The following is an 18678-nucleotide window of genomic DNA, read 5'->3' as shown; positions in this document are numbered from 1 at the left end:
ATGCTGGGAAATCTTGAGTGTCACTGCTGTCTCGTCCGCATTAAAAAAAAAAAAAAAAAATCTTGTGTGTCCAATTTTAGTGAAGGCATTCATAATAGTTTGTCTGTAATTTCACTGCTTGCGCTTGGTACTGTGCTACATGCTCGGCTTTATGAAGATTATGACTTTGAATTGTGTAGTATTTACATATCCACATGTATTGAATAACAAATAACGAACTCGTTGAACAATGTTGGAATAATGTATAGTACACAGTTTGCCTGCACGTTTTTCCTCTACATTTCCTTTCCAAAATATTTCCAGTGATTTTTTTTTCTAAAGTCTCAACTAGCAAATAGACACCTCAAAAGGATGTCACTAAAATCTGAACAAAAAAATTGATCTTCAAGTAAGGTTTACGTAATGACGTCATACACCCATTTTCATTGTTTTATTTATTTAGAATATGAACACAAAAATATCTTGCATAATTTTTAAGCAGCAAAATACAAAATGGTGTATTTTAAAGTTGTTGTTTTTTTTACATTTTCCCTCAAAAGCATACAAAAAAATTTCCTTTTTGTCAATTTGATTTCTCTTAAAATTGGATTTGGCCACATATGACAGGTATTTCCCAAATTCCAAGTACAATATTGTTGTCTGACGCGAAAAGTGAAAGATGATCAAAATACAAAAAATATGTAATTTATTTGTTTCAATCTTTTCCTGAACTGCAAAAGTACGTTCAAGTGCATGGAAAAGGTGAGCTTGCGTCTTTATTTCAAAATTTGTATTGTTTCAACGAAAAACAAAAAACTCCCATACTTTCGAAAAAAATTGGAATACATATGAGGAAATCCAGTATTTTAACGGCAGCAATGGGGTTTACGTCCACGTGACTGGTACAGGTTTACGTAATGACGTCATACACCCCCCTCCCCTTACAGTTTCGCTGGGAAGAAAAAAAAAAAAACTTTTTGTATCGTAGGAATCAACAGCCGCCGCCATCTTGACTCGGCTCCGAATCGGGTTTCTAGGGGAGAATTAATTGTCCAAAAACCGAGCGCAGCCAGCCCCGGCGGACCACGCACGGCATTTTCTTGGGCCAAATGGAAGCGCGAGCTCTTGCGACGAGGAATAATGCAAACATGTAAGGGCGACTGGGCATTTTGTCGTGCCCAAAGATCGCCGTGTATTTGATTTCCCTTTTAGAGAGCGGCGCTTCTCGCCGTCCGTCCATCCCTAGACGCCGTATTTTCCAGCGCGACAGCCACCGGAAAAATAATCTGCCTCAAAGGAAATATTTTTCGATTTTTGCTCTTTTTATCGGAGCCGGAGGTGGATTTTAAGCCGGCTCGTTTGGACGGCGAAAAAGAGTGACTCCGCTTGGACGCGTCGCCGGCGAATGTCGCCGAAATGTCCTCGCATTGGCTTGGTGTAATATTTCCTGATTACCTTCTATTTATTGCTATGGAGTGGAAATAATTTTGCATGCGGTTTTTTTGGGGAAATTATGTGGGTGCTGGATGTTGGATTGTCATGGGGTGATCTCCGGCGGCGAAGAGGGGCGCTGTTGCCTTTCTTTTGAAACCTCTCACCGGGAAGCATTTTGCCACTCAAGGAAAAAAAAATCAAGCCAGTGCCATTGATTCTTTTTGACTCGCTGTCATAAGAGAAGGTTAGCAATTAGAATAAAAGAAGCCCGGGACCACCCCAGACTGAGCACCCAGAATGGCTGACAATCTGCTGGATGTCGGACCTCCCACTGCAAAGCGACCCAAACTCAATTCATCGCTTTCGGCGTCGGACGGCCCAGGTGAGTGCTGCTGCTTGTCTTTATGTTTGATTTGTCGCCGCTGAGATGGGACGAAGATACCACAATCAAGTTGCTAGGCCACCCTTGTCTCTTTCATACTGAGGGCTCTCCAAGCTCTTAACTTGCGTCAGGTACTTTTGACACGGGGAAAGTGTATACATTCATGAGTATTGCTCATTTCAGTCGCACAATTGACGGTGCTTGCTTTGCGCACAGCGCGTATTCAAAAGTGATAACCCATTACTCACGTGATAGAAAACTATTTATGCACTTTTAATTTGGGGATGCACCGATACGCTCTGCAGTTATTTGAAATTTATTCGGGATTGTGATTTTTTTCAGCCACGATTGAATTAACTGTTGGCGGTACAGTATTTACATTTTAAATGTGAGCTCTGCTGCATATCCAATCACATTCTCGATTAGTCAGCCAACCACTAGGGGGCAGACACTTGGGTATTTCTTAGCAAGGCTGCCTAAATTACAAGTAGGTGTACGTGGACCCTGCAGCGGAAGCCAAAAGTCAGTAGATGACGAGTGATAGTTGATGTGGACAATTTTGAAAGAAAAAATGCAAGCGTCTGCTCTAATTTGGGCTCTCTGCCGCTTCGAGCCAGCGCTGGCGTTCGCCCTGTGTGAACGTGGCCGTAACGGTACGTGTGGGAAATCAATCCAGCAGTTTAGCTCAAATCCATAGGCAGAATCGTCTTTCCAAACAACTTTTTAACCCCCCCCCTTTGGAAAAAGTATGTAAAGATATCCTCGTTGTCCTCGCGCACCGACTACCTGAATGGTGTACAGAGTCTTAACCCCTTCTCCACTTTTCCTCCTTAGATCTCGTCTCCCTGTTTGACCTGGAAAATGACCTTCCGGACGAGCTCATCCCCAACGGAGACCTGTCTCAGATGGGAATGTCGTCGAATGGCGGTGGAGGAGGCCCTGCTCTCACCTCTATCATCCCGGATGCCGCCGCCAAACATAAGCAACTGTCGGAGCTCCTGCGGCCGGGTAGCTCCTCCATCTTGGCAAGTTCTCTCAATTCCACCAGTCCCCAACAGGGCGGCGCGGCGGGAGGCCAGCTTGGAGTCGCGCTGGGGAAAGGTCCGCTCGGGCAGGGCTCCCCCAATTGTCGCTCTCCCCAGGGCCAAAAAGTAGCTGCCGCTATGGGGCAAGGCAACGGAGGCGTGGCCTTCAATCAGGCTCTGTTGAACAGCGGCCAAGGACATGGGTTCCCGGGCCCGGCCAGGCAGGTGATGAATGGAGCTCTGGGAGCAGCGGGTCGAGAAAGACCCGGCGTGCAGTACCAGAGCCAAGGTACGGTGGGGGTGCCGGGAGCCGGAGCGCTTGCCGAGACGCTCGCCCAAGGAGAGCCGCTGTTGGCCGGACACAACTCGTTGACTGCTCAGCAAGCGGGCCGCGTCAATAAGGTGAGGGTGAAAAAGGCTTGGCCCTTTCCGACACTGAGTGCCGTGCCTTGAAACTTTTGATGCTCGCTCGTTCACACACTCACACACACACTTACAGCCCTTTTTTGTGGTCGAAGATTTGCAGTTTGCTCACTTAAAAGGGAATTCAAGTGGGCCATTTTCTCGATAGTGATGTGAATTGGAAGCATTATTGTCATGCTTATTATTGTTAATTATCACAATTGATTCACATTAAAATTGCGTTTGGGGAATATGAATGAAGTAGCAAAATGCACTTTGAAAGGGGAAGTCTAGTGTGCCATTTTCTCGACAGTGATGTGAATTGGATGCATTATCGGCATTCTTATTATTGTTAATTATTGCAATTGCATCACATTAAAATGACTTTTGTGTAATATGAATGAAGTAGCAAAATGTCCTTTGATTGTAATCATATCACGGGTGGCCATTTTGCTTTGGACTGAAAATGACATTGGGGTGCCGGACGGGCTCGGGTAGTGCCTATCACCTGTGTTCTGCCTTAGGGCAAGTGACGCAGGCCGGCATTTTGCATCAGCTCACGGAGCATTCGTTGAGAGAATAAGAGCCTTTCGACGGGCGGAGGCTTGCGGTCACCCACGACGCTGCGAGCATGTGGCGCATGGACGCATCATCAAATGCCATTAGGAAGTCAAGTGAATTTGAAAGCAACAGCGGCGTACCGATCGGCCCTGTTGGCACTGCACTTTAGTCTTTTGGAACAATTGACACTCAGGCTTTTTCTTTTTTTTGCTTCTCCTCCATTTGTCTCCGTCCGGTATAAGCTTCTCTTGCGCCTTTTGGTCTTAAGATAATAGAGCTGTAAATCAAGATTATTGGGGTTGGTTGGGCACTTGCTGAAGAGGGGGGGGTGTACTAGAAAACACAAGACATTGGAAGACAAATCCAAGTAGCAGCATCTCCTTGCATATCAGTTTTGCCGCATCGACGTGGCTGGCTGGCTGCTTGGTGACACCCTAGTAAACGAGGATCGTTAAACTGGCAGCGAGATGGAGTGAAAGTCGTGCTACGTGTGAATGGGAGCGAGGGATCAGGGTTCAGGGCGCAGCCCAGAGGTCTGCTCGGCTGTCTTGTGAGCCAGTCCTTGTCCGCTCCGGGTCTCCCCTCCCTCTTCTCTGTTCGAAATGGCACGGGCTTGCTTCTTCTGCGTCTGGCGGCCAGGTCGATGCAACGTAGCACACGATGCCCGAAAGCTAGCAAAGATGTCGGAGCTGTCGAATGGGAGCGGTAATGATTGCCTTTTTACCTTGCTTGCAAAATCTGTGTGTTGCTCTTCTGTATGAATGGCATCGGCACAGAGCGCTCGACCTTGGTGCCGTTCACGTTTGGACCCTAACAATGATGAGCATCTAACAATCCGTAAACACCACAGGGGGACTTTGCAAGGCTCGGCGTCACTGGCTTGGAAGAAAGAACGCGGCAGACAGATGTTTTGAGCTGCGTTTTTTTTTGTACCGTCTACTTCTTCCAGATGGGGATGTCCACAGCTCCGTTTGGCCAGCACTACGCTCAGCAGATCAGGCCTGTGGCTGTCAATGCCCAACAACTCCAGAGCAAGTCAGCCCTTCCCAACAGTCTACCCCAGTTTCCATCGGAGCTAAAGGGAGCCGGCGGTGTGGCCAACATGGTGAGACTGTCCCGTTCACTTGGTTACCCGACTGCTCTGGCCGCATTTGATGGATTATGTCGCTCGTCCGGATTGTCCACACCGACTGAGACGAGTGTCACTCTGTCCTAATGCCAGATGCAGCAGCAGGTCACGTCAGCGGGGATCTTACCTGGCGGTGGCATGGGTGGCGGCATGGGTGGCGGCAGCAGCAGCGGAGCGTCAGCTGGTCCGACAGCCGATCCCGAGAAGCGCAAACTTATTCAGCAACAGCTGGTTCTGCTGCTCCACGCGCACAAGTGCCAGCGGTGGGAGCAGGCCAACGGTGAGGTGAGGGCCTGCACTCTGCCCCACTGCCGCACCATGAAGAATGTCCTCAACCACATGACCCACTGCCAGGCGGGCAAGTCTTGCCAGGGTGAGTCTTTTGCACAATGTGCTGTTGCTTTCAAAGCGTGGACAGGGAGCCAGTCCTGTCACCAGTTGCCAAACCTGCAAGTAACCGATGCCCACTCAAAAAGGCTCAGAATTGTCTCGAGATGCCAAAATGATAACGCTAAAGCATTTCTTTGTGCTCTGGTCTTGAGGATGATGACAAGCAATTCAGTGATGTATTCAAGTTGCTGTGTGTGCTCTGCCATTAATAAAAGCTCTTGTTTATATGCAACACCCACTTTGCGAAAGCCGGCAAAAACCCTTCGTTTGGCCTTTGAGGCTTCATTTACTGCTTGTCCTCGTCTTAACTGTCAAATTCAAATTGGGAGGAGGGCAAAAGTTCTTTGTCGGCTTGCCAGAGCCACGGCTCATCCGATCTCTCTTCCCGTAGTGACCCACTGCGCGTCGTCCAGACAGATCATCTCCCATTGGAAGAACTGCACGCGGCACGACTGTCCCGTCTGCCTGCCTCTGAAGAATGCAAGTGACAAGAGAAACCAGCAACGTGAGTGCTAGATTTGGGGACATTTAAATGTTGAAACAAACAACAAAAAGCTGTCAACTGAAGGTGCTGTATGCTTTCTTATTGAAGTACAAAATGCTCAGTGTCAGCCTCAAGTGAATGTGAAAATATGAGGTGGCGCCACCTGCAGGTGGCCCAGTGCTGAGCGCGAGGGCTGCACCTCATTCCAGGTTTCCTCGGGAAAGGCAGGGCCTGTAATGGGATACGCAGGGGAGGGGCTTTGCTGTTTCTTTCTGGTGAGGGGGCGGGGCTTTGAAGGTGAGCCGCTCTTTGATTGGTTCAAAAGAGCCAATGACGGATTTAAACATAAGACTGCACGCTGCCGGGAGCGCTGCTGGGCCGAGCGCTCGTCGACAACCGTTATTCAACACAAATGGATGTTTTGGTGGACGAATCCAAAGTTTGATCTGGTGTTCTTTTGGAGAATGATTTTAACCTTAAAACCCTCCTCTCCTCACACTTAAGCCATGCTAGGTTCCCCTGGGGCCAGCCTGCAGACTGCTATCGGCACAACAGGGGCCGCCCAGCCAAACGACCCGCCCATCAACAGCTCGGCAACACACATCGACCCAAGCTCCATGCAGAGGGCCTACGCCGCTCTGGGGCTCCCCTACGGCAACCAGTCTCCTGCTCAGAACCAGGGACAGGGTCCTGCTCACCACAACCCCCAGGGGCACCAGCAGCTGCGAAATATCAACGTGCTCGGTAGATGAGGAAGACCAACGTTTCTTGTCATCAACAAGAAGCACGTGCCTCATTTCTGTCTCCTGTTTATCAGGCTGTCATCACGTGAAGCAAATGGCCGCAGGCACAGGGGTCCCCTCTTTGGACCAGACCGGCTTGCACGGCGACTCCTTGCCCTCCTCACTCAACAAGTGAGACGATCCACCATGTTTCCTCCTCTCTTCTGGGTTTGATTGACTTTGTTTGAATCCTGCTGCCTTTCTTCTGTTTGTCCTCCAGTCCACTGTTGCCAGACGGGTCGACGGCAGGGGGCGTGAGAAACTTGCCTGCCGCCGCCCCGCTCTCCGCTTCGGGGGTCAGGAAGGCCTGGCATGAGCACGTCACTCAGGACCTGCGCACCCACCTGGTGCACAAACTGTATGTCGTGCGTGTGTGTGTGTGAGACTGCGTCTACTGACACGAGAACATGTGATCAAAAAGTGTCTAACCCACCTTACCCCACCCCACCCCAGAGTACAAGCCATATTCCCAACCCCAGACCTTGCAGCACTGAAGGACCGCAGAATGGACAACCTGGTTGCGTACGCGCGCAAAGTTGAGGGCGACATGTACGAGTCAGCCAACAGTAGGGTAAATAATTCACTTGTCTCGGTGACGGCCGTGGCAACCTTCTTAAGGCTTTTGTCTCTTCTCTCCCTCTGACTAGGACGAGTATTACCACTTCCTGGCGGAGAAGATCTACAAGATCCAGAAGGAGCTGGAGGAGAAGCGGCGCCTGCGAATCCAGAGGCAGCCTGGCACGGTGCCTTCAGTGACTCAGGCCACGGGCCCGCTGGGACAGCCCGTCCGACTTCCCAGTCAGTTGTCGCATCTAGCACTTTTTCTTTCTGAGGCGCGGCAATCATTTTTGAGTGATTGTGTTCCACTTCAGACGGACCTGCGCCTATGCCAAATCAGATCATGAACCGTCTGCACGTGACTCAAGGTATTGGGATTTATTTTTATGGAAGTACACTCAGTTCAAATACCATGTCATGTCTTGGACTCGTGGCGATGTCATCGACCGACGTATCCTTGTTCTTAAGGACTCAACGCGTACAACGCGATGCAAAACGTGCAGACGTCGCAGGCGGTCTTGGGGCCGCGAGCTCCCTCGCCCATGAATCAGCCCTCGCAGCTGAACTTGAACTCCATCCCGGCGGTGAGTTTGAGCTCTTTAAGACTTTAAAAGCGACTGCTTGAAACAGCAAATGGTCCAAATTTGAGTCAAAGCAACATTTTCTCAAAACTAAACTTCAGCCACTAAAATAACTTCAAAAGTGTGGGCTGTTTGTTGGCTTTTTTCTTGTGACGCTGCCATAATATCAGTGGTGACCATGGAGAAAAGTCTGTCGATGCCCGCGAACATGAACCCCAGCTCGGCTTTTTTCTTGTGACGCCGGCGTAATACCAGTGGTGACCAAGGAGAAAAGTCTGTCGATACCTGCGAACATGAACCAGCTCAGTGCAGTATGCGGAATACAATGTCTTGGAAAACAATTAGACAGCAAATATGAAACAGTTGCGAGTCTCGTTTCATTCAGCACAGTATGCAAGTTGACGTGCTGGTAGTGGAGAACAAAAAACAGAAACTGTGACGTACTAAAGCCAGAATAGGTTGGACCCGCACTGCAGTCTGTGGCATGCAAGTAACGCTGCTTCAAAGGGTGAACTCAAGACTGTCGTGTCATTGTACTTTATTATGCGGCGCTTTACATCTCTTTCTACTGAAATGTTAAAATTCTTCTGAAAATGTTGCCTGTTTAGTCACTTAGTTTTATGTTGGCAACGGTTTAAGCCCGTAGAGAATGAGTTCAGTTGACATACCAACAACAACAACTTGGAAGTCAGTCGGCATGGCGTTCCACTCTACTCAAACTTGGAAGGAAATGAGATGCCGACCAGTACCACAGTGATGCATTCTCCTGCTTTCCTAGATGGCCATGTCCCCTTCCAGAACAGCACAGAATCCCGGAATGATAGCTAATCACGCAGGCAACATGCTTCCTCAGCCAGCCAACCAGACTCAGTTCTTGCCACAGGCACAGTTTTCCGCCGCCGGAGCCATGAATGTGAACATTGGTGTGGGTCAGCCAGCAACACAACCGAGTACACAGGTGAGATGTCGTCTCTTCTTTGCAATTTCACTCAACGGCAATGCCAGGCTTCCGCCAGGGCCACGAAGCAGAAACTGAGCGAATAACGACATCCTTTGTTCCATTGAGTCGATGTCTGTGCCGGAAGCTCGCTTTACAAACCGTTGGGCGTACGGCCAAAATTTGGGAGCAGGAATGACCATCGTCAGTCACTACTTTCTGTCTTGGGATTGCGGCAGAAGGCTCAGCTGTGCGTTTGCTGCCTTGGTTTGATTTCATTTAATATTTAGAACTTCAAAGATCCCACCCAGCACGGACAGAGGTGAAAGTTCCGCCTTTGAGCAAGCAATTAGAGCTCCCTGGTGATAGTGTCTGCGAAGCTTTTTATGCCACCATCAACGAATCGGCCTTGTTTGCATTTTCCATGGTTACCGTTCGCCCAAAATGGCTGCCACATCCCAAAATGCAATGCAATGTATTGAATGAAATGCAAAATAATGCAATGCAAAATATTATATAATATATATAATATTTTCTAATTCTAAAGATTAGCGTCAATGGTCTCTGATACAAGCGGTGAATATTTGGATACAAAAGTCACAGTAACACACGTAGACAGAGAATATAACTACTCATCATATAACATTCTCATCCTTTAGAAAAAATAACTGCAGTTTATTGCGTCATATTAATTGAAAGTCTTGCATTCATGAATGTGTTAGGTGTTATCACCCGCATACCCTCCTCCAGTGGCCAAGTCACACATACCAGACTCAATGGCCATGAAATGTCCCATGTCCATTTTAATTATGTTCATTTCATCCCAAACAGCGCCAGAACTCCAGCCTGCCTCTGAATGGGCCGGGCACGCTGGGCACCCGGGTGCCCCAGGTGACGGGCACGCCTCCGCCCAACTCTTGCGCCAGCCTCCCAATGCAACAGCATCACCCGCTGCCGCAGCAATCCTCCACTCCCGGCTCGACTGGGGGACCAGCCTCCAATCCAGGCCACCTGGCCGGCGGCCACCCGGGTCCACCATCTGTCGTCGGTACGCCGCCCGAGCCTTCCCGGCCGCTCACGCCACTACGGCCGCAGCCTGAGACCCCCAGCCAAATGCACCAGCCAACATTGATGCGGGCGCAGTATCCTGGCACACCGGTGAGGCTTTTGACTGCGAATGAAAAAAGGCTTCGATGGTCTGCCGTCACAATGTGCTCTTTCCTCCTTCAGATGTCACAGGCCGCTGCCAGCACCAACAGCAGAGCGCCCACCCCGGCCTCTGTGGCCGAGGTCGACTCGCAACAGAACCTGCCAGACGTGACCGCCAATTCGGAAGAGAAAGATGGTGATGAAGATGATGAAGATGACAGTCATTCTGGGGGCAAGCCAACTGGAATCAAAGTGGAGGTATGTCCTTGAGTTGAAGGACTGTGTTACCTTGATGTCAGTTCCGTGCATGGTCAATGTTAGAGATTTGCTCACTCCAACTTATTTTGCAAGAACCAAACAGAAGACAAGCAAGTTCTTTTAGACACCTGCAGGTGGAGAGTCCATTCGTCGCTGTCTGAACAGCGATTATCGAATGAAGTCTGAAAGGTCTCCTTCCTGCAAGGGCATATTTATTAGGAGGAACAGAGTGGGGGTGGGAGTGGACAGGTTTGGTGAACCCCCGGCCTCTGGTAAGATCAGAGCAGGGGGTGTTTTACGATGTTGTTGGAAACAGAACAACTTTGATTGCTTCCTCTGCAGCTAGTCAATCAGTTCAAAAGATCTTAGCACTTTGTTCTACTACTTTTGTTAAGACAGGACAGGCGAGTTTAATTATTACAGGTTACATTCTAACATAATCATAGGATCAAGATAACCTGGAAAACCCTAACAGTCAAGACTTCAAAAAAATAATCAAAGGCAAACTAGTTCAGTTCGTGACAAATTGCTGAAAAGATTTTGAACCTGACTCATCTGTTTTTCTTGTGTTCTTGTAGCAAGCTGATGAAGCCAAGCCCTCTCTGGGGAAGAAGGAGCCGGCTGCAGCTGAGCCAAAGCAGGAACCAATGGACACCGAAGAAAACAAGCCAGCAGTGAAGACGAAACCCATAGAAGAGGCGGAAAGTGGGGGCAATGCCGCCGCTATTCAGAGCCGTAAAAAAAGTGAGTTAGGGTGGGGGGGGGGGCTTGCGTTAGGAGCCGTCATATTGTCAAAGTTGGTGTTGTATTTTTTTTGTTTGCTTTTTGGTCAGAAACCAGTGTTTTGGGGAAAGCTTTACGCTTTATAACAGATAAAGCTTGAAAGTTTTTTTTGTTTATTTTGTTTTTAAAGCAGCGGATCGACTCTTCCTTTCGCTCGGCTGGGTGTTTATTTTGCCTCAGAACACAGTTATTGAAAGATCCGTCGACATGCTCTCAAAACAGCAGCCTTTGAATGGCTGGCTGTGAATGAGTTCAAACGTAGGCAAAAAATATGTTTTGGAGCAGATGAATGGCATTTGACTCCATTTTAATGAGGAACTTTTTTCATTGGATTCAATTTGCGAGCTTGGCGGCAGTCTGAAGTGAACCGAGGTAGCATTGTGTTCCAGGGGTCTCTGTCATTGACGCAACCCAAATGTTTTCTTTTTTTGCGTGCTTACGCCTGCTGTCGCTGTCTGTGCAGTTTTCAGGCCCGAAGAGCTCAGACAAGCTCTAATGCCGACGCTCGAGGCCCTCTACAGGCAAGACCCTGAGTCTCTGCCTTTCAGACAGCCAGTGGACCCCCTGCTGCTCGACATTCCGGTCAGTGTCCGGGCACACGTACTAAACGCCCGCGACTTGACCTTTCTTTTCTTAATTTATCGCTGAATCTCTGCCTACTTTTCAGGACTATTTTGACATTGTGAAGAACCCCATCGACCTGTCCACCATCAAGCGCAAACTGGACACGGGTCAATACCAGGAGCCGTGGCAATACGTGGACGACGTGTGGCTCATGTTCAGCAACGCCTGGCTGTACAACCGCAAGACTTCACGCGTTTACAAGAACTGCAGCAAGCTGGCCGAGGTCTTTGAAATGGAGATCGAGCCCGTCATGAAGTCGCTAGGCTACTGCTGCAGCCGCAAGGTGAGAGCAAGTGAGAGTGCGTGAGCACTTGCTATTGGGCTGACTCTCCTCTCCTCTTGCGAGAGAGCGGGCTCTCGGCCGTTTCGGAATGTCCAATGGCTCCACGCCTATTGGGCCCTCGCACGGGCCACGCCTTAGCAGCCTCACTTGAGCGCCACGCCCTTTGTCTTTGCTTGGCAGTACGAGTTCTCCCCGCAAACGCTGTGCTGCTACGGCAAACAACTGTGCACCATCTCAAGAGACGGCGTCTACTACAGCTATCAGAACAGGTGAAGCCGCATCCTGACTGACTGCACGTAACGGTGCCACTGCATTTCCAACCATTTCTTCCCACTTGTGGCCACCAGGTATCACTTCTGTGAGAAGTGCTTCAATGAGATCCAGGGCAACAGTGTGACGCTGGGGGACGACCCGGCCCAGTCGCAGACGTAAGTTTCACTTTCAAATTGCTGTTCGGATCAATCACTGAAGCAACTTGAGCACGCACCTCCTTTGGGTTTCAGCATGATATCCAAAGAACAGTTTGAGAAGAAGAAAAATGACATGTTGGACTCTGAACCGTGAGTACGGGCCGCTCTTTGGCCACGCTGCATCTGAATCTGATTGGCGTCAAACATCCATCCGTCTGTCTTCTCAGGTTTGTTGAATGTCAAGATTGCGGACGCAAGATGCATCAGATCTGCGTACTGCATTACGAGGTCATTTGGCCGTCTGGGTGAGTCTGGGCCATTGGCGTCACGTCACCGTTGGAGAGTTTCTCTTGACGTGCTTGCTTTTGTCCCCTAGCTTCATCTGTGACCACTGTTTGAAGAGGTCTGGCAAAACAAAAAAGGAGAACAAGTTTTCAGCTAAAAGTAAGCCCAACGAACGTCAACATGAAACGTGCGCGGTGTATTCCAAGGGAGTCTGTTTGTGCGCAAAGGGTTGCAGTCAACGAGGTTGGGGACGTACATCGAGGACCGGGTCAATAAGTACTTGAAAAGGCAGAACCACCCAGAGGCCGGCGAAGTGTTTGTGCGAGTGGTGGCCAGCTCTGACAAAAGTGTGGAGGTGAAGCCCGGAATGAAATCCAGGTAAGTGTGGTTGCCGCTGTGGCTGCCGCTGTGGCTGCCGCTGCGACCGCTGCGACTGCGACTGCTTCTGGAAGTCCAATGGCTCCACGCATCAGCTTTTGTGCTGCTCAGGTTTGTGGACTCGGGTGAGATGGTGGAGAGCTTCCCTTACAGAACCAAAGCGCTTTTTGCATTTGAAGAAATTGACGGCGTGGACGTTTGTTTCTTTGGCATGCACGTCCAGGAATATGGCTCAGATTGCCCTTTTCCAAATACCAGGTGCGCAAAGCATCCGAGAAGTTTAAGCTTGTCCTGTTTCTGCTTGAGCATGCAGCCAAGAGCTTTTCTTACTTCCCAGGCGGGTTTATATATCGTACCTGGACAGTATTCACTTCTTCAAACCACGCATGCTCAGGACTGCCGTTTACCACGAGATCCTCATCGGATACCTGGAATATGTCAAGAAACTGGGGTACGTGACGTGAGGAAGAACTTGACACTGGAAGCTTTCTCTCATTTGTCGTGCTTGAAAGTAAAGCAAAGTAAAACAAAACAAAAACATGTGGACTTCGTGCAGGTATGTGATGGGTCACATCTGGGCCTGCCCACCCAGCGAAGGAGACGACTACATTTTCCACTGCCACCCTCCCGACCAGAAGATCCCCAAGCCCAAGAGGCTGCAAGAGTGGTACAAGAAGATGCTGGAGAAGGCTTTTGCCGAGAGAATCCTCCATGATTTCAAGGTGGCCGTCTTGTGCTTTTGCAGTCTTCAACCTCGATCGCAAAGACGTTTAATAGGAAGACACACATGAGTGGACTGAATGTTAGTTGACTCACAGATGCTCCCTTGCACTTTATTGCTTTTGTTTTTTTTTCATATTTGTGTTTGGCTTTCTCAAAGCCAACAATGACCATTTATAGAACGCATTTCAACTTCAGGCATTGATTGCTTCCTCCTTGACAAGTGTGTCTCAAATTTCAGTTGGGTGAAAAAGTTGAATTTCATGAGTTCAGTTCAAAACTTGAAACGAGTAGATTTTCAATTCATTACGTGCAGTGAAATATTTCATTTGTCCTATTTTTCCCCATCCCTTACCGCAAAGAAAAACCCAATCAAATGAAGTACAAACTTTAATCCATTTCCAATGTTAATGTTCTAATGTGAGTTTCTTTCCAAAGAGAAAAACTAAAGTAAAGGTGGAGCTTCTCGACCGTATTGGAATTTATCGATACGCACCCGTGTGATCAGTTTAGTTCTTTGTGATATTTTTGCATGCATTTCGTATTGTCCTTGGGACGTTTTTAAAACCAACATGGTTGGTCCCCAATTATGTGAGCTGCTTTGTTGTCGTTGCAGCTTACATCAGAATTATCAGGTGAAATGTTAGTTCACGCATTAAGATGACAGACAATCAAGATGAAAAACTAAGTTTTGAGTTGCTATGTGGCGTCAGAACATAAGCATAAGAATAAGTCGCTCTCCTTGCGTTTGATGTGTCTGGCCGCACAGTTGTAATGCTTTATTTCCTCGTTGATGTTTCTGTGAAGCGTTGTTCAACTTGCCAACGCTAAAAGGGAAGTCACTGTTTTGACTTGGTGTCTTCTTCATTCAGGACATTTTCAAGCAAGCCACAGAAGATAGGCTGACCAGCGCCAACGAGCTGCCGTACTTCGAGGGCGACTTTTGGCCCAACGTGCTGGAGGAGAGCATCAAAGAATTGGAGCAGGAGGAGGAGGAGAGGAAGAAGGAGGAGAACACGGTCTCCTGTGAGACACCAGAGGTGAGCAAGTGAGATTGGAAGGTATTGTTTGAAAACCTCCAGCAGCTAACGAGGCATCTTTTTGAATCGAGTTGGGTCAATTGTTCACATTCTCATTTGCCTTTTAATCCAAAGGGATCCCACGCCGACAGTAAGAATGCTAAGAAGAAGAACAACAAGAAAACCAACAAAAATAAGAGCAGCGTCAGCCGAGCCAACAAGAAGAAGCCCGGGATGCCGAATGTGGCCAATGATCTGTCCCAAAAGCTCTATGCCACCATGGAGAAGCACAAAGAGGTAAGTCATCTCGCTCTCATCTCGCTCTTCACTCAAAAGCTTGGCACTTGGCACATTTTAGCCGGCTCTCCACTTCTCATTTGTGCTTCACAATTTTTGTTCATTTTGGACTGTATGTTGTTGAGATTGAATGACTCATTTTTCTTGGGCAGCTGATCAGCTGTTTTGCCTTTCTTCTCTTTGCAGGTGTTTTTTGTCATCCACCTTCACTCTGGGCCTGTCATCAACACGTTGCCTCCCATCATGGACCCCGACCCTCTGTTGGCATGCGACCTGATGGACGGCCGCGATTCCTTCCTGACCTTGGCCCGAGACAAGCACTGGGAGTTCAGCTCTTTGCGGCGGTGCAAGTGGAGCACCATGTGCATGCTGGTGGAGCTGCACAACCAGGGCCAGGACCGCTTTGTGTACACCTGCAACGAATGCAAGCGCCACGTGGAGACTCGCTGGCACTGCACCGTCTGTGAGGTAGGCCACGGAAAAGATGCACATTTGAATTTGTATCGGGTTGAACGCTTGTATTTTTTTTGGTTGCGGTGTGTCTGTCCCGATCGGCCGTGGATGACCATATGACCATAACGTCTTTTTTTCCCTTTTCTGTTGCAGGACTACGACCTATGTGCTAACTGCTACAAGACAAAGGGCCATGAACACCAGATGGTGAAGTGGGGATTGGACTTGGATGACGACAGCAACTCCCAGGGCGCAGAGTCCTCTAAGAGCCCTCAGGAAAGCCGACGTCTCAGCATCCAGCGCTGCATTCAGTCCCTGGTCCACGCCTGCCAGTGCCGCAACGCCAACTGCTCCCTGCCGTCCTGTCAGAAGATGAAGCGGGTGGTTCAGCACACCAAAGGCTGCAAGCGCAAGACCAACGGTGGCTGCCCCGTCTGCAAGCAGCTCATCGCCCTGTGCTGCTACCACGCCAAACACTGTCAGGAGAACAAGTGCCCCGTGCCCTTCTGCCTCAACATCAAGCATAAACTCTGTCAGCAGCAAATCCAGCACCGCCTCCAGCAGGCTCAGCTGATGCGCCGCCGAATGGCCACCATGGCTGGAAGGGGCGCACCAGTGCCGTCCCCGCCTCCCTCCGCTCCTGGCACGCCCAACTCTGTGCAGCAGCCTCACACGCCGCAGACCCCGCAGCAGCCACCGCAGCCGGCCCCCAACGCGGTTCAAGGCTTCCCCAACAACGGTCGCGGCAGCAGCCAACCCCCGACGCCTGTCCCGCAGGGCAAACAGGGCCCCCAGTCGTCCCCACTCCACCAGCAGCAGTCACCTCTGCCCAGCTTGCCGCAGCAACCTCAGCCACAGATGGTGCCACAGCTGCAACAGCAGCAGCAACAGCAGCTGACGGCCTTGAAAGTGGCCCAACAGATGGAGATAGCCGAGATGGCCACCAAGGCAAAGCAACAGCAGCAACAAAGTTACGCCATGAACGGGATGCCCATGAACCACCCACGCATGATGGGCCCCATGCAGATGATGCGAGGCCCGCCCCAACGGATGCAGACTATGCAACAGAGCCAGTGGGGTCCCGGAATGCAGAAAGCTCCTGGCCAGCTGCAACAAGGCATCGTGGCCCCCCAGCAGGCTCAGGGAGCCACCATGGTGCAGCAAGGTCAGCTCATGCATAGAGCCATGATGACCCGGCCGCAGGGGCTTCAAATGCAGCAGGGCATGACGACTACGCCACAGCAGCAGCCACAGCAGCAGCAGCCGCAGCAGCAGCCACAGCAGAACGTACCGCGAGGGATACCCAGTAACATTGCGCCCAACGCTTTGCAGGAGCTACTGCGAACTCTCAAGTCTCCCAGCTCGCCGCAGCAGCAGCAGCAGGTCTTGAACATCCTCAAGTCCAACCCGCAGCTTATGGCCGCCTTCATCAAGCAGCGGACAGCCAAGTACCAAGCCAGCCAGCCATCGCAGCCACAGCAGCAGCAGAACCCCCAAAGCATGGCGGCCATGCAGGCCATGATGCAGGTGCAGAGGCCCGGGACCCTGCCTCAGCAGCAGCAGCCTACGCAGCAGGTGGCTCTGGCCCCCATGGGACCCCAAGGCCAGTTAATCAATGTGGCTCAGAATGGGAACCCTCAGCTTTACCGCAGACAGCAGTTGTTCCGGATGCAACAGCATCAAGCAGGCATGCCTCAGACGCACGCTCAGTACCAGCAGCAGCAGCAACAGCCACCGGCGGCGGCAAGTTACTCGCAGCTCCGCATGCAGCAGCATCAAATGGCTATGCAAGGAGGTGTCAAGCCGATGGGCCAGCTCCCTCCCTCGTCCCAATTGGGCCAAATGGCTATGGACGGAGCCCAGAAACTCCTACAGCAGCGCATGCTCCAGCAGCAGCAGATGTTGAAGCAGCAGATAGGATCGCCGGCGCAGGCCATGAGCCCCCAGCCACACATGCTCCAAGGCCAGGCGATAGCGGCGGCAGCTCACCTGCCCGGTGCCCCAGTTATGGGCAACCCTTTGAGCAGCCAGGTGCGCTCGCCGGCGCCGGTCCAGTCTCCTCGGCCGCCCTCGCAGCAGCCCCAGCATTCCAGTCCTTCCCCACGGATACATCCGCAGCCTTCACCCCAGCATGGCGCCCTTCTCTCCAGCTCCCCTCATCCCATCATCGGGGGCCCCATGGAGCAGGGACATATGGGGACGCAGGAGCAGAGCGCCATGCTGCCGCAGCTTAACGCACCCAACCGAGGGGGCTTGAGTACTGACATGGGCATGGTGGGGGACACCACGGGAGACACGCTGGAAAGATTTGTTGAAGGATTGTAGCAGAAAGTTGGGAAACTCGAGTTACATGTTTTGTGACCTTTTGGCGTTTTGTTCCAACACCGGGCCATTTTCTCCGTCACTGCTGCAAAGGACGTATTTTGGGTTCAGAGCAGCCATGCAAGAATCGATGCTGTGGTGTTTGTGTTGTTAAAAGTTTATTTTCATTTGTTTATGCTCTGCTATTTTTTTTAACAAAGCCTCTCAAAACAAAAATCCCCTCCCTTTTTATTTTTCATTTCAATCCATTTTGTACCTTTGCAAATAATTATTGTTTGTGTTGAGTAAGGCTGCAAAGTTAATGTGGGATTTTTTTTCCTTTTTTTTTTTTTTTGTCAGGTTTCACTTCTCAGTTCCAGACTAATTTATTCTAAGATGCCATTTTTCAAAAAGGACTGCCTTTTGGGAAAGCCTTAATTTTCTTCCTGCTTGCAGATCCTATGGAGAATTACCGTGTTTCTATAGATTTAGGAACTATTGCACAGCGACAAACACAACAGGCAGGTGTTCAAAAGCCTGAATTTTTTTTTCTACTCGCCTTGGCTCAGTATTTGTCTTGCATATGTGCAAATAATCACTTTGTCTCTTTTTCAGTCCTAATGATTTCTCTGAGTCCTGCTCTTCTTTTGCCTGTGGTGAGAAATGAACATGTTGAAACTGCTGATTTGTGTTCAGAGTTCTGTGCATCATTTTCTATCTTCCATTAAACTTGAATCCACGATGACCTGTCTAATGTAAATCAGGCAGCTCGACAGCACTGTAAATATGCAGATAATAAGAAGAGATCACTGTACAAACCAGTTCAGGATGGCTCATTTCCTACTTATATACCTTATTGTTTAATAAACCTGTGAGCCACAGACTCTTGGTCACTTCTCTTTAGACTGACAGTTTTCCTCTAGAATTTATCTGACTATTTCTTGATCTGTCTTTCTGACATCGTTTTTCATGTTTTTTTATTTTTTTATTTCCTGAGATGATTAAATTTTCCCCTCAAAATAAAAGCTGAATAATTCATACGAACTTAAATGTTGACACGTTAGCACAGTTTTT

General features: G+C 49.6%; 1 protein-coding gene across 1 annotated transcript; it reads left to right on the top strand.

Annotated features, from left to right (window-relative positions):
- The first annotated feature begins 944 nt into the window (after positions 1-944).
- Positions 945-18487, top strand: crebbpb (CREB binding protein b). Its single transcript, XM_049744670.1, has 31 exons — positions 945-1795; positions 2630-3222; positions 4733-4888; positions 5006-5285; positions 5694-5807; positions 6291-6530; positions 6604-6700; positions 6789-6926; positions 7022-7139; positions 7216-7366; positions 7441-7494; positions 7595-7710; positions 8486-8665; positions 9476-9802; positions 9875-10051; positions 10630-10795; positions 11298-11416; positions 11502-11741; positions 11922-12010; positions 12089-12169; positions 12245-12301; positions 12379-12456; positions 12528-12595; positions 12664-12814; positions 12926-13072; positions 13152-13265; positions 13371-13536; positions 14407-14574; positions 14689-14850; positions 15037-15318; positions 15457-18487. The coding sequence occupies exons 1-31, from the start codon at positions 1711-1713 to the stop codon at positions 17626-17628; spliced, it is 7086 nt and encodes a 2361-aa protein (XP_049600627.1). The 5' UTR covers positions 945-1710; the 3' UTR covers positions 17629-18487.
- Positions 18488-18678: the final 191 nt, after the last annotated feature.

The sequence above is a fragment of the Syngnathus scovelli genome, chromosome 16 (genome assembly GCF_024217435.2).
Source record: "Syngnathus scovelli strain Florida chromosome 16, RoL_Ssco_1.2, whole genome shotgun sequence".
In the NCBI taxonomy this organism is placed as follows: domain Eukaryota; kingdom Metazoa; phylum Chordata; class Actinopteri; order Syngnathiformes; family Syngnathidae; genus Syngnathus; species Syngnathus scovelli.
This window is presented reverse-complemented; position numbering and strand designations above follow the sequence as displayed.